Source organism: Pogona vitticeps, chromosome 4 (genome assembly GCF_051106095.1).
Source record: "Pogona vitticeps strain Pit_001003342236 chromosome 4, PviZW2.1, whole genome shotgun sequence".
Taxonomy (NCBI): domain Eukaryota; kingdom Metazoa; phylum Chordata; class Lepidosauria; order Squamata; family Agamidae; genus Pogona; species Pogona vitticeps.
This window is the reverse complement of record NC_135786.1, coordinates 9,266,801-9,283,360: the sequence shown is the minus strand read 5'-3', so window position 1 is coordinate 9,283,360 and position 16,560 is coordinate 9,266,801. Positions and strand designations below refer to the sequence as shown.

The following is a 16,560-nucleotide window of genomic DNA, read 5'->3' as shown; positions in this document are numbered from 1 at the left end:
GACTTGTGATTAAAAAACAGATCCAATCATTCAAATACACAATACTACATACTGATCTTCTATTAGCATAACACATACATACCTAACATTGAGTGATGGTGGACCTGCTAAATATTTTAGGTCTGATGAGGATGATGGCTTTGTTAATATTGATTTTGGAGCTGGCAAAATACTTTTTGACACTTCTGGTTTACTTTCACCTACAGAAACTTTGTCAGGGATGGGCATGGGATGCAATACAGAGGTTGCAGCAGAAACAGAAGCTGATGAAGTACTCATAGCAGTTCTGGGATCCTTGCCAGAAACTGTCACAGTAGTGATAACTCCACCAGCATAAGATGTGGAATAGAGAGTATTCTCATTAGGTAGAGAAGGTTCTGGATTAGTATGTCCTTGTGTTAAAGGAATGTAGGCTCTTTCCAAGCTTGGCTGAGGAACTGCTTCAGTTGCAGGTCCAACAACAGGTTCTGGAGCATTCTCCAATTCTTCTTCTTTTGTAACTTCCATATTGTCTGCTGGAGTTGAGATTTCCAATGTTGATTTTATTTCTGTCTTTGGTTCCATCTTTTTAGTAGAAGATAATTTTTGTTTCTTCGAAGCTGGTTCTTCATCAGATGCTGACATTTGACCTGTATAGGAGACAACATTAGCATACCTTTTAAAAGATAGTGTTGCACTTGTACCCTGAAGGAATGTCACTCCAAAATGCTCATCTATAAAATCAGAATGGTTGTAGCCCTATTTGTTATAATTTCCAGTCCCCTGAACATACTTAGAGGAGAACACCTAATCCTGTACCCTTCATCATCACAATGTTCATGTGGTGACGGAGGAGACTCAAGAGGAAAACATCTTGTGTATGCATAGGTTTCCACTGTTTCAACAGTTTCCACTGTTGATGAAACCAAGAATTCAAAAATAGCACCAATGGCAAGCCATTTCTGTAGCAACACCTGGTTACAGAACTGCATTTCAAATGAGTTAGACCAATCCTATCCCTGATTATTTTCCAGTGTGCAAATAAGTCAAGGTTTTTATTTACTATACTGAGTTACACTACCTGAAACAGTGTTGTTCACTTATGTAAAAGGTGAGTCGCTGTAAGCAAAGCAATCTCCATAGGTATTATCTGTTAGATACCAAGCCTTCTGCATAACTGTGTAACATGATTTCAGTCAGTGTGCCTGTTTTTATGCCACATTAGTTTCATAGATCTATGTGCATACCTGTACAGATTTTGCAATTCAGGTCAAAAAGGTGAGCTCGGTGCTGACTTGTTGTGTCTTGTAACATACTACTGAAAACATCCAAGACAGGAGCACTCTTTTTCTCAGGTCTTGTTTGATCTGATTCTTGCTGCTCCTAAAAGGAAATGCACATGATTTAGAAAATATATTGATTTTCCATTCTGTTCACTGTATATTCAACAAATGAATCCATCAGGTTTGTGCCAGTTGAAAACGGAACACCTGCTCCTGGCCAGAATCCTACTGGGATTTATTTTTTTAGTAAGGAAAGTTACATATGTCATGGTAGCAAACAGCAGCTAAATAACGTGGTTTTGATTACATATCAGACATGCTACCAGCATCTTGTTAATTAGCTACAGTTAGCTACCATGACTTCCATAATTTCACTCAGCATCCTATTGGCAGTAAAATCCCAGTAGGATTCTGGGATTATTTGTTTCTTTTTAAGGAACTTTCCAGTAAACGCCCACTACACTACTGTGTTCATAAATCCCAAAATGAAACTCTGCTGGGTTGCATGCAAGTCCTCCACCTATGTTCAGCTGATGAATTTGGCCCTTTCTTCTTTTAAACAGTTGCTTTTCTTTCCTAATATCAAAATATTTTTCATTAATTTAAAGCAAGTTATCTCAGGTTATAACAAGAACTAACTGTTGGCAAATAATGCAGGTAATTACTGCCACAAGTTTATACTCACATCTGAGTCAGACACTGGTGGAGAATCTTCCATGTTAACATCTGGAATGGGATCTTGTTTTATAACCAATTTCTTATTTTCAAAAGTTTTACGTCTAGGTGCCATTACCTATAATGAGATAACATTATGTGGATGCATGTGCATGAATATATACAAAATATTTAGTTTATCTTTTAATTACTTCTCTACAACCAATTATCAACAAATTGAAATTATTATTACATTCAATCTAACCCACTCATAGTATAGAATTCCATACAAACATTTGTGAGCAAATTCCTGTATAAAAGGATGTTATTTCTAAAAACCATTTAACAAGTAACAGAACCTTAAGAGTCCTTACGTAACATCACCAGAATTTATTACTTACTGATTTGGTCGGTTTTTCTTTCCATGCAGATAGTTCTTTTGATAAAAGTTCTTCTGGCTTCATTCTTACTAGCTTTGACAAAGGAATGTCTTCTCGAAGAACACGATGGAAAAGCCCCTGGAGAGAAAGAGGAATAATTTACTAATTAACATGATGCGGGCTATTGATGCAACTGACAGAAGTGTATCTTTTATTGGGTAAGTAGAACTGATGTCACTCAGTTTAATATTCTAGAAGTGTCAACTCACAAAATTAAAATTTGAAAATAGCATTTTTGCCCTTTAATAGTAAAAATATATCCTGGAATGAGTGGTTAATATCATATATTCTGTGTATGTTCACATTGTAATGTGTCCCATGTAACTGGAAATGGTTACAAACATTGTATTGGTCTGAAGATTCGGAAAGAGAACACAGCTTATGAAACAATGTGCTCTTGAGTCTTAGTTCCTAGTTCCCCTCAACCTTCACAGTCCACTTCAGAGGACTGCTAGAAAAATGCAGGAGGAGTTCTGGAATTAATCTCAAATAGAACTCTATTTAGCCAGCATGACGAATGAATAGCCAGTGACAAACTGAGCCACCAACAGATTGACCCATTAAATAAATCTAAGCTACTTCAAACACAATACACTGTGACTGGGGATTTTTAAAGATTAAATATGGAATATGAGAAGAACAACTTCTTTTCTTGAACCAATTTTACTGAATGACACAGCGTTCTAATGAGAGATGTGAGACAGAGGGTGAGAGGGATACGCCACTTGCTGGAGAGCCGTCCCTCCTCAACAACAAGAATAAGGAAGTGGACTCCAAACCTGTACCCAAACCTTCAGTGGAACCTCCGCAGGAGACAGTGACAGAGGAGCTGATGGAAGATATACAGAAAGTGATGATAGGTGGGGTTCACAGAGAAAAGGCAGGCAGGGAAAGAAAAAGGAGTGTGGAGTTTGAGACAGGAGTAGGAGAAGTAGCTAGGAGGAAAGAGCAGTTACTGCCCAGTTGGGAATAGGTGTGGATGCAGGATCTGTGGATTATGGGAGAGATTAAGAGTGCCAAAGAAGGAGGCAGATGATAGGAAAAGAACAGAGATTCCCCCTAAACCCTCTTATTGGGGGGAAACAGAGGCATGAGAGTGGAGGAGACTGAGAGAGGAGAGAAAGGTTGGAATGGAGAGTAAGAGAGATGAAGAGAAGGAGCTACAGGGAAGACCCTGGGAGAATCGAGGCCCCGATGGACGGATCTTGTGAGATGATGATCTGGATGAAGAGACTGTGCCCTTGCTGGAAGGCGCAGTGAGGCAGACAGTAAAGGACTGTATCTCAACTGATCTCCAGGGACCATGGGACAGCAGTTACAGAAACCTGTTCTTGTTCAACGAATGGAAGCCCCTTCCGTACCAGTTGGCAGAAGGAGAAAGGACTTGCAATCATGTTCCAGACACTTGTTTATTGTTTGATCCTCCAATAAATCCCTCACCTGTTTTGAAGCAACACTGATCTGCTGATTTCTCTGAATTAAATTTGGAGCCTAAAGTTGAACCCTCACAAGAGAAAACGTTTGATTTATCCTTTGCATTGTTTTCTAAAACGGATACGTTCCTCCTTTAGTCATATTTCTTTTCAACTTAGAAATTACTAAATGTTTTTGTTTAATCAATCTGTTCACTGACTTTTTTACAAACATACCTGATTTTTGGGGTCCTTAAGGTTGAACATAATGCTGCGATATTTACTCTTATACCGATTGTCTGTTGCTTGAAATAAATTAAACATTTCCTTTTCAATATTCAGAGCAATTTTTCCCACTTCACTTTCTGTCATAACCAGGTCATCACTGTCACTTACTCTGCCAAAACAACAACAAAACCCTGATAGTGATCACATTAATAAACAGTTTTGTTTTTCTAAATACAACAATAAGATATTAAGGCTTCTATGACAGTCTCGTAAACAGTCCACAGAACTAAAAGTGAAACAAATCTTCCAAATTTGATTACAATCTTCCACACTGCCATATTGTCAGAAGTATTTCAGGAATCATGTAAAACTTCAGCTTGAAATACTGGTGATGATATAGGTTAACTAGAGATTGGCACTGTCAGAAAAGGTAAATGCCAAAAGAAATGCACATACCCGTCTCTATACGATCAGTATTCAGTACTAAACTATTTTATTAATTTTTTTAAAATACCATTTTAGTCAAGACATTTAAAACTGGCTTTAGGATGCTCTCTTGACATTTATCATCTTTAGCACAAATAGTTATTCAAAGCCAATGTTTTTGCTCTTATTCTTATTAGTTGTTTTATGTTGCATTGGAAGCCACCTAGAGTGGTCGCAAGACCAGATAGGTGGGGTACAAATAAAATGAAATAAAATAAATATATATAAGCATTATACATATTTCACCTTAGTTAAGTTAATGACTGTATATTGTTATTTATCTGGCTCCACAAACTAAAAATTAACCTAACATATATGGATTATTTTGTAGAATTAAGCAGACTTATATCCTACCTTTTCCACAAAATCTCTTTAAGGGATCTTCGTATATTTTGACGAATTTGTGAATTAGGCTGTGACTGACTGGCACTTGCAGACAGTTTGCCTTGCGATGCTGATGATGTTGTTGATGGAACAGTGGAAGACATAAAGGGCTTTCGAAGTCCCCCAACTGTGCTAGAAGGAGAAACTATTTTTTTGGAAGTCGAAGGTATACCATAGGATCCAGGTGATGGTTTTGATGATGGCACACTGCTTGGTGTAGATGAACCAGTTGAAACTGAGGATTTCTTAGGTATTACGCCTTTGAAATCCGCAGCAGAATGTTTAATTGGATGTTTGGTTAGTGAAGTACTAGTAAATGTAGAGGGCTTCTTTTGAAACTGAGTCCTATTTTGGGAAGACATTTGTTTTTGAACTGTAGAAGTTGATGCAACAATTTTCTTTGATACTGAAGAAGATACTGTAGGCTTATCTTCATTCTTCCGCTCTTCTTTCTGTGCTGCTAAAAGAATAAAGCATAGTAAAACATCCTATCCAAATTATATTTTGGCATCTGCTTAAAAAATAACAATAACATGTAACAGTAACAGCTGTGCTCAGTTAAAACAGGGTGGGTAACTGTAACTCTCCAAGTATTGTTGGACTGCTGTTCCCCACACGCCTTCCCATGAGCCAGGATCAATAGGAGTTCAAGTCAAACACCATCTGCAGAGTCACAGTTGCCCACCCCCAACTGAGACCCATTTATTATGACAGGAATGTTTCTAGTACCCTCCTGACTTTTTAAAATGAAATCAGTGGGATTTAAAAGAATTACAAACATTGAGCACAAAACAATATTTCTGAAGTTGGACTGCTTGCACAGATCTTACCAAAAAAGAAGCAGTAATTTCATTATTTTTAAATCCAGTAACAGATATATCGGACACCCTTGAAACTTGCAAGCCATGGAGAAGGATGGATAAGCCGAGATGGCTGAACGGAGATGTATCAGGTATCAAAGCCACTCTTTACCATCACATCTAAACTACTGTTGTTTTGCTAGCCTAGAGAAAAAATAATCAGCTAAAGTACAAATGCTGCATCTTGATGCAAGTGCAAGATGCCCAATGCTCACTAACAGGAAAAATACTTTAAAAGGGGGGGGGGACACAATGAAGAACACAACTATTTCATATATGCATTCATCTTATTTTTCAAAATAAAAAGTAATCCATCTTCAAAGATTGCACACATAGGTAAACATTACAATACCACAGAAACAAATATAACTACTCTCATGATTATAACTCAGTTTGTTGAGCCCCATCATTTATTAATCCTACTTTTTCCCATAGTTGCAAGGATTTTGTAGTTTCATCATACTTTGACATATAACTTTTGTTTTGAGACATTCAAAATTATCTTAATGATTCCCATGTTTATTCTGCATATACAAAATATGCTGAATTATCAATGTCACAATAACTCAGGAAACAAAGATTCTTCTATCCCAGAAAATGGTGTTAGAATAGTGCTAAGAATAGAAATATTTTACTGCATCCCGCCCAGCAAGTACAACTTCACAAGAAACACTTTCCCACCAGACCCACACCAACTGTTTACATGGGAAGAAACTTCCAGAATTATACACATTATGACAGTCACAACATTATTTAGTATTATATCATGGGAGGGGGGAACAAAACAAAACACTTGAATCATGATGATAATGTTGCCAGGCTTAGTTTGTGCTTAAAGACAAAAAAGAGAGAGAGAGAGAACACAATTAACAATAGACACAGGCTGGAACAAAGGCTAAAAAGAGGAACAGTATGTAAATTCTTACCCAATTTAATGTCTTGAGTGACTGCCTATTTTTCTTTTTGTTTTAAAGTGCTGCGAACCATGCAGGGATTTTTTTGCAAATGAGGTAAAAGAAATATTTTTAAATGCTACCAGTAACACAAGCAAAGGATAAATAGAACAAAGAGCATAATGTGAGGAACCTCTCCTGTTTGCTGTGTTTCCAGCAACAATCTGGGGACCACACATTCCCAAACTAGATTATCATTGATAAATTGACATCTCGTGTGCAAGGAATCTCTAAACGTATTCATCAACACAAATATATGATCTCCAAAACATGGTGTTCTCACTCATTGGCAATAACTGAATGTATTTTCTACAAGGTGTTCTTGCCATCAAGCCTTAATATCAGTGTCCTTATGAGTTTGTTTATTACTGCTTCTTGCATGTGAGGTATTGGTACTTTGAATAACTGAGTTTATATAATACAATATACAAAGCATTCTACATTCATTTATATTGAGCATACTCTGTGGAATCTGAGCCAAAACAAACTTGAACATTCAAAATCCAAATTATGGTGTACAGTTATGTTCACTCAATCCCGTTGGTTTATCTGCCACCTCTGAATGATGAGGCGCTTGATGACCTGCAAGTAAAAGGCTGATATTCACACTTTCAATTAGAACTAATGGGACTAGTGTTGTAAAGAGCTAGACTTTCTAATGTGATTGTGTTGCTAACACAACACACTTTGGATAAGCATATGTTTGTAAAGGAGCTCCATCAAGAGCAAAGTGAGATAATCAAAATTTTCAAAAATTATTTTGATTAAAGCACTCTTATTTTAGTTAGATCTGCTGTAATGAACATATTTGTGCTGTGAATGCTTTGCAGGAAAGAACAGGTAACCACAGGAAAACATTGCTACCTCAACCTTTCTTTGGCAGAAGTGTCTGACAAAATTACATCTCCAATAATAATGGGAAATTATTTTCATTTCCTTTCTTGTGTCTTGACTCAATAGTAAAATGTTTCAAAACCTTTTAGGTCAAGTTAAAAACAGTTAATCCAACCCTAGTTTATTTGTGCTTCAATTATTTTACTTTAAATGAATTTTTTTAGAAATGGAGACCTGTTCAATGTTTCTCCCTCCATAAATTTTAATGTGATAAATCCACTCTTAAAATACTTACATGCTCACGTGCATGTAGAGTGCAGGCTTAAAATTTTTGAAAGGGAGATAGCTGCACCTGCCTTCACACATGACTTAATACACTAGAAACAGTTATTTTGACAAGATAGTAGACATTATTTTGATTAACATTTTCCCCATTTTCGCCTAACTTCTATTCTTTGAAGTATTTAGATTCACAGGACATTTGCCTTCACTAGGCCAATAAAGTTCTTTTAACCCTTTGAGCAACTGACATTCAAGCAATATGGCAAGTGGGGGAGTACCCTACTTTTGAAGCTTTGAAAGTCACTTAGCCAATCAATATGGGGCACTCATCATTCAGAAAAAACAAATCCAAAGCTTTAGTCTTAAATGTGCCACAGTATTATTTTGTGCTCCCACCTCATTAGTGAATTCATGAAGCAAAATGCTTTTCAAATGTGTCACTTTCTGTTTGTGCTGCCTGTACCAGCTAACAAATAATGTACAGATGCAAGAATCGGTGCATTTGTATTTTGTAATGGCCACACAGCTTACCGCTTTTATTTCAGACAATTAATGTACAAGAACTCTAGTGTGACAGTTTGTGCACAGATACCTAGAAGAAAATCTACTACTGCATTAACTATTCTCCTTCAACAAGTGTAAAATGGCTGTGGACCTATCTTCATTGAGAACCCCATTCACATTACAGATTCTCTGAGATTATGTATGTGGTAGGGATTATATGGATATGGGAGGGATTATAAAAAAAATGTTACCAGTTTGCATGTTTGAAACAGCTTCCAGTTGCCCTGAACCCATCAATATTGTTCCTGCTCAACAATGTTACACATCAGAGTGGGCTTTACTTACTGGTCTGCCTAAATACTGAAAAAAGTGACTTTGCCCCCCACCCTCACAGCAAAGCAAACGTTGGTAGAATCAGAAGGAAGTTATAGTCACAATTTGCTCTGCTGGTTCACCAAAAGATTCCTAATGGCTTGTCTTATTACAATTATTATGTTTAACAACAGTTTAATACTTTGAACTAAGTCAACGTTCTCACTAAAGTGAGAAACTGGAGTTGTAACATTCCAGACTGAAGGTGGAAACTTTCGTAACTAAATGTCCCTCCATTCATTTTGGAAAACAAAATACCAAGAAAGAACAGGTCTAGTACTGCCCTTTTCCCTGACATATTAATTTCTTCCAAGTTTGACCACCTGAATTAAAACCAGCATAAATCAAGTGCATCAAGACCACTAAAACTTAACAGTAGTATCTTAACATTGAGAGAACTATAACTTGATAGCTATGTCTACTTAGTGGAGTATAAAACAAAACAGGTCAAAGGCAACAGGTAGCACCTGCTACCTGATATGGTGCATAACAAAATTATCTTATTGCCGCATGCATATCGCCCCCACCCACTCCACTGATGTCATTATGCATTAAATGGCCCAAGTAGTTGGGACTAAGGCTTCCATCTCATATGGCTTGGAATTAAGTCCCGGCAAATGTAAACTCATTTTAAATATGTTCAGACTATCCTGAACGAATATGTTCAGACTATCCTGAATAAATATGTATCTAATCATTTCCACTATTTGAATATTTGTTCACTGCTTTATGTAAGTCTTTATTTTTCTCAATTCCTATAATGATAACCAACTACGGTACTCTATGGACATTTATGCCATCAGCTATTTGCTAATTTTTTGATACAGGTATACTTTTGCAATAATACAAAAGCATGTAAATCTAATCTTGCCACTGCAATCATATTATACTATCAGTTTAACTACAAAATAATTACCTGGACTATAAAGCTTGCATACCTGCCAGACTACTTAAGTCTATGGTGGCAAAAAAGCCTTAATAGAGAAACATCTATTGTCAAAATAATTATATTTAATACTATATAAATTGTCATTGCATCAACACAAACTGCTAAGCTGCCCTCCTGGACACTGACACACCTTGGACATTTCATGTCCATTTCCACCACTGTCATAACTAAGATTGTTCCTGACCACCCTTAACCCAATCCAATTCTGGTTCACACTGGTAAAATTAGAAAAAGGATTTCCCTTCTTATCTAAACAAAGCCAAAATTGTTTGGTGTTAAAATTTCAAACTAACTCTTCCATGATCAAAGCAGGTCTCCTGGTTGTAAGAAATTCCTGGAATCCATGTGAATGGATGCAAAACAAACTTCCTTGTGATTTTTATTTTATAAAAGATTTGCAAGAAAGTTTTCTACCATTCAGAGTTTTAAAACTCAAGTGTAACATTTTGTGCATGAGGAATCACCTTCTGTAGAACTGATGTTAAACAGGTATGGACATATTCAGTCCCTTTCGAGTAAGATTTCATTTAAAAGAATTTTTAAAGGTCAGAATATATGTGCACTTTTAAGAAAGCAGAGCTCCAGAGCCAGTTATTCAGATTTTGGAGGGGAAAACATGCATAGTTCAAGAGAAAGAAAGAAAAACCCAAGATGAGCTGCTGGGCAAAAAATGAAAACAGAAGCTGTGAGAGAGAAGGCTGTAACCGGTGGAATTAGTTTCAGTAGGAAAATGGCTGGTAGGGTTATCTGCATGCTTTGATTTTTCTTCACTCTGCTGCCGTTTCTTCTGCTGTGACACCGCAAGAGGCAAAAGAACATACACACATATCAGGTGGGCAGAAGGAAATACAGATAGTACTTTTAGGCACTATATGAGTGGCTCTACGTGCGGCTGTCTTAAGAGACAAGACGGGGGGGGGGGCTCAAATTGCTGCAAAGGCTTGCTGTGCTTCCATTCAGGAAGTGGAGAATGGGATGGAGATTTCACAAGAGGTTCATAACAGAGTTGCAGCCCAGACCAGGGGGGTAGTTGTAGCAGATGTCAAATCAGTTGAGATTCGAAGGAGAGGGAAGAAAGATCAAGAGCTTGGTCATAAGAGTAATTGGCTGTGCCTCCCAAGGGTTCAGTGTACAGGCATGTTCCATCAACAGAAGTTATCTGGAAAAATAACCAGCTAATACCTGGTTGATTCCAAACTTTTCCATCCTGCATCCAGATAATCTGAGTCATCTCCATGCTGTACAAAGCTCGTCATCTACTTGGAAAGTTAGGGTAAAGTGGTTTAAGTTGTTGACAAGACTGATCTACCCATATATTTATATGGAAAATCACAATTTAACAATGCACATTTGGAAGTGGTAATAACTATTAAATACCTTACAAAGAAAAATCGAATGTTGCAAATGACTTGACTTCAATAAAATCTCAAAGACTGACTTAGTCATAAGTTATACACTAACACAGAAAAGCATTTTCAAATCAGTTTTCCCAATTGAAGGGGAAATGGGCATCTGGAATATAAAATAAACAAATGAAAAGCACTCTGTCCATTTCTGGAAAGTGCTTATAAACTAGTGCTAACTAGACAATATTTTTCCTAAGGCTGTATTATGTTGAGGGGAAGCACACCAAGAAACTGTTGTCTTTATTCCACCTCCAAAATTCTATTGAAGGCAGAAAAATACCCTTGGGGTGTGTGTGTGATAAATTATCAAGATCCTCAAACCATAATAGCACTTACTCTGTACTGGCAAACTTTTAGGCAAGTGTGTTGTGCTTCAAGTCCATATTAAATCTTTCTGCCACACATTACGATAAACCTGCAAGAATGCAGGTTTTTCCTGGCAGAGCTAGACAGCAGACTTGTAGAACAAGTGACATCATACCCTAGACCAACAAAAAAAAAGAGTGTAGGGAGGTTTTTTTTCGCCTTTTGCAAAGGGACTTGCTTGTTCAGAAATTCATGACACAAACTGTTGCTGTGTATGCCACTAGTGGCAGCTGACTGCATATTGTCACCTGTGTTCTAGGATCTGGTGAAAAGATAGTGAATCTTTGTACACAGAAAGGCTTAACTGTATTTCTGAAGTTTCACATGTGTATTTTAGGATTGCTGGTTTTAATACGGAACTAGTCTCTAATACACTATATAGACATGACAATGCTTGTCTGGCTGTAATTATGTCACACCAAACTGTAGTTTAGAATGTGAACATCCTATTAAGACTTGCTCCCCAGCTAACAATCTTTTCCCCATTCCTAATGTATATTGAATTTGGAAAGGCTTGTTGCTTTTATTTAGCCTTAGCTCGCTGAATGCAGCTACCTGATGTATATTAATCATGATTAGCTGCAAAGTTTCACATAGAGGCTTATAATGCTGTTTGGTTTCAAACTATTGAGTTAAGCTGGAACATAGTTTGGGGTTAACAGAAGGAAAATTTTAAAAAATCAAATGGACATTAAGATTGCATGACTGGAGGTGAATTGTTAATACTAAGTAAGTGAATGAAGGGCATAGTTTTATGTCTTGCTACATTCTAGTTAGATCTGACACCTGAACACAACTCATATTAATCAGAAACCATTAAAAAACCCACCAAGACATGTTGTCACTCACAGCAGTGGTTCTTAACCTTGGATTACTCAGGTGTTTTTGAACTGCAACTGCCAGAAACCCCAGCCAGCACAGCTGGTGGTGAAGGTTTCTGGGAGTTGCAGTCCATAAACACCTGAGTAACCCAAGGTTAAGAACCACTGACTCACAGCACTGGGTCAGGGAAGATACAGCTTAAAGGGAAACGGCACATTTGCGTGACATCCAGGAGAGAATCCTATTTAATCTATTTAATCATTCCATCCCAACAGCATTTGGGCTCAAATTTTCACACAATTATCATTTTAAAAATATAAGTGGAATACTTGAGGACCCAGAGAGCACTCATTTGCACTACTACTGTTTCACGACCATCACCTGTCCCTAGCTTGGATTTGTGAGCTCCCTGGAGCCATTTGGCAGAAATAATTAAATTAGATGTGGCACCAGGAAAGAATTCAAGGCAGAACTACAAACAAAATGTGTTCAGCCTTTCAGTGGATCTGTAGTTGATGGATAGTAAGATCCGCTCATCTCCCTGCCATTTTCAGTGGAGAATTTTCCCCTTTTACTAGGAAAAATTAGCAATATGTTGATGTACTACAGTGCAAAATATAACCCATCAGATGTATGGGTAAGAGGGAGAGAGAAGTGCAGTGATACACATTCCACACTGGTATGGAGATATTGGTGCTTCTAGTACATTTTGTAGTGTGTGGAAATTCCAGCCACAGAATTAGCCTGTATGGCCATAGTGTTGAAAGTAGATCTTTTGCCATTTTTTCACAAAATATTCTTAATTTAGGATTCAGATTATCTCAATAGTTTGGCTTTTAATAGCAAAGAAGGGGGAAGTGTAATCACTTCCTTTTCTCTAACACACTAATGCTGACAATGTTAGGGCTAATCTCAAAGTTTAGGGAAGTTTTTTAAACTATTTAGATGGTAGTAGTAAAAAGTACTTTATAAGGCTAGATAGGAAACTAGACATATTATACTACACATATTTTAGCCTCTAAAGCTAGATATTTATGAAACCTACTGCAAACAGAATTTTCTACAAATAACAGTGACAATTTTTTCACATTGAAATTGGCCATAATGCAACCAGCACCTTATTAATTGCACAATTTATTTTCCAAAAGTGTAAGTTGTTGATTACATCCTGACTTTTGTTTTGACCTTTAACACTGCATTAGAAGTATTTGGTTGTTTCCAGTGTGGTATATTGGGCAAAATGTTGAACTAGGACTCATGAGGTCTGGGTTCAAATCCCCACTTGGCCATGCGAACCCATTCAGAGATAGCAAGGGTAAACCACTCCCTGAACAGTTCTAATACCATGAAAACTTTTAGGGTTACTATGAAGTCAAAAATGACTTGATGCCACATCTTTGCTCTTAGAAATACACTCTGAACCAACCAACCAACCAATTATATTTTGCAAGCTTACTGATAATACTTTGAATGGAATAACCAAACGGGCATTTTAAAATGCTTTGATCTCTGCATGAACTTAGTTCTTTGCATAACAAGAAACCAGTAATAGTAAAATAAACTGGTTTCTAGCAGAAGCACAAATTACTGCTTTTCTTGTGGTATAACTGCCATAATTCCAAATTTTGTGAGAAGCTATGCATACAAAGCTTAATCTTATTTGTAATAGCACAATTTAAGCTTCAATGATCAAACTATTACATTAAACATATAGTCATACAACTACTACAGTAAATTTTGATGACATCGTTATCTAAATCCACCTGGACATGGAAGTTTTGCACAAATGGTTACCTACTCAGTACAAATAGTCTGCAGACACGCAAAATAAATTTGTGTGCTTAAGTGGTATTATAGATATGACACAGCTATTCCAATTGTAGACTCTCATATTAAACAGTAAACTGGATTGCAGTGCAATCCCACTGTTACTTTTCTAGGATCATGTGTGAAATGGAGCCACAAGGAAGTGTTCATGCTTTCCCCGTGTTGTACTGGTAAAGTGCAAAGCAGAATTAAATATAACTCTTGGCATATATGAAAGTCACATTAAGGAATTCTGGAGTGTGCTTTCAGTTCACTGTAGTGTATATGGCATCTCTATCACAAAGCTCTCCTATGTATTTAAGTGGCAGGATTTGCAATAATATACTCATTCTTCCTGGTTATTTTTGGAGGGGAATCATGAATCTGTTTCCAATTTATCCAGCCTGGGTGTACTGTGAAAAATATGGAGACTAGGATCTCTGAAGGCATTATTCCACTCTTCTGTTCATCTTGAGACCAGCAGGTGACAATACAGAGAATTTTGATCTCATCTCCGTATCTCACCTTACAAAGCCAGCCAAGATCATCACTTTTAGTCTACACACCCTTTGTTGTTTGGAGAAAGACATGCAAGAGTGAATGAAAAGCAGTGCCCTTTCAGGACGTGGGAGTGCTGTATATGGACAGATTTCAGTAATACTACATGAAACCATCTATCACTGTGGTCAAAGTTGGAGACCATTTTCATTTCCTTCTCTTACATGTGCTCAGATCTATTTATCAATTACATCCCTTCTACTTTTTTACACTTATGTACTGACAGTATTTATAGGCCTATTGCTGTTGCTTTTAACTTACATTTCTAATCCACTGTCAAATGTTATATGTAACACTGATGGAATGTGATGATTACCTCACATGAACAATCTCAGCACTAAGTAGAATCTTAGGTATTCCTAAATCCCTAAAACAAAACACAGGATCACGTTTTGACAAAAGGGGCATATTGTATGTACAATAGTCCTTCCACAACCTTCTATATAGCTGAAAAATACTGTATGTGAAAATAACCAGCAGATGCTGCACAGTATAGAACAGAGGTCCCCAACTCCTACTCCGCGGCCTAGTACTGGTCCATGGCCTGAGCTCAATCAGGCCAGAGACAGACCTCCTGCCCCACCCCACCCCCACAGCTGATTTGCACATGTGCACATGCTCCAGTGCACCCATGAGAGAACTGCGCCATTTGCACATGCACACAAGAGCGCACTTGTTCATTAATGTGCACGAGCACAGGAGGTGCCCTGCCTTCCCCAACCGATCCGTGGGGTGAAAAAGTTTGGGGACCCTTGGTCTACAACTTACTTACCACGTAGCTCTTCAAGTGTTCTGTCTGCATGGTCTCACAGTTGGAAAACGCATGCAACACTAGAGAGCATCAATACCTCCAAGAGACATACTTGAAAGACACTCAAGCAGCCTCCTGTGCCCCTGAACATTTGATTCCCAGATGTGTCACGAAAATCTGTCCTTTCCATCAGTGGCTGAAAATCTTGCTGTACTTTTGACTGTGCAGTGCAGAACAAATGTTGCCACACTTCAGTTCTCATTGGCATGACTACTTCCCTATTGAACACCTGCCAACGAAAGCTAAGCTGAACTGCCAGCCCATTCCTTTCACTAGCCACCAAACCAGATTTGGAAAAAAAATTGCTTTATGCCAAGATTCTGGACATCAAGTCCGTTCAGAAGCTTGTTATTTGTGCTTGAAGTTTTTATACAAGACACAATGAATGAGACACTATAAATACTTGCTCAATTCTAATCCCCTAAAATTACTTCCTATTCATAACAACTTGTTCTACTGATCCGTTTGTTATTAAAGTAAACCACAACTAGTGGCTCTCGCCTACAATGAAGATTTCATCTCATGCATCATACCAGCTTCTTTCTAGCTGAAATGAAAGCTGTCTCTAGGTTTTTGAATCAACGTACTTGGGAACCAGAATTTTGCTTTTCTAGTCATTTCACAACAGGGATTTTAAAGGTTTTATGTCTGCGTGTGGATGTATGCTTTCTATGTACCAGTTTCCCACTCATTTGGATGAATGTGAGGTGCTGTGTGATGAACCTTTATCAGCCATGTCAGCAGTGACCTAGTAAGAGGCAGAGAAGGATGCCCACGTTTCAAGGCTGTTTTTCTTCTGCTGAATCATCCAAGTCGGCACCAAACCCAAATGGGACATCAAACTGGCAAGCCCTTATGCTGAAGCTCTATGGAAAAATATATTGGGGAGTTTTGACTAACATGTCTTGGGTGTTCAGAATTTCAGTTGTCCTGTGAGATAAGAGCAATCTATACACACACTCCCCTCCCAACCCATATTAATGGGCAACTCTGTGGTGTATACAGCGCCCTGGAATATGTGGTGCAGCCCACCGCTTAAATCTTCTTAGACAGGTCTTGAAAATGTAGCTCCACATCTTCTACTCCCATTCACTGCTTTCAGGCATGGCCAGAAGCCATTACAGCAGTCTGCATCTGGTCCTTTGTCTCTAGTACTGGAAACACAAGACAT

General features: G+C 37.7%; 1 protein-coding gene and 1 long non-coding RNA gene across 6 annotated transcripts in view; one reads left to right on the top strand and one right to left on the bottom strand.

Annotated features, from left to right (window-relative positions):
• Window positions 1-16,560, bottom strand: part of DIDO1 (death inducer-obliterator 1) — an 84,541-nt gene that overhangs the window by 20,129 nt on the left and 47,852 nt on the right. For 4 of the 5 annotated variants that reach the window (XM_020804623.3, XM_078392010.1, XM_020804621.3 and 1 more), the window contains 6 exons: window positions 4,837-5,326; window positions 4,006-4,165; window positions 2,318-2,434; window positions 1,948-2,055; window positions 1,227-1,362; window positions 83-629 (listed from right to left, as the gene is read on the bottom strand). In XM_020804623.3, the coding sequence (XP_020660282.3) occupies window positions 83-629; window positions 1,227-1,362; window positions 1,948-2,055; window positions 2,318-2,434; window positions 4,006-4,165; window positions 4,837-5,326 (1,558 nt within the window). The remainder of the gene's footprint in view (window positions 1-82; window positions 630-1,226; window positions 1,363-1,947; window positions 2,056-2,317; window positions 2,435-4,005; window positions 4,166-4,836; window positions 5,327-16,560) is intronic. The other variant, XM_020804619.3, reaches the window with a different exon arrangement.
• Window positions 2,396-11,089, top strand: LOC140706483 (uncharacterized). Its single transcript, XR_012086106.2, has 3 exons — window positions 2,396-2,514; window positions 4,860-5,032; window positions 5,735-11,089. It is a non-coding gene; the product is annotated as an uncharacterized LOC140706483 (long non-coding RNA).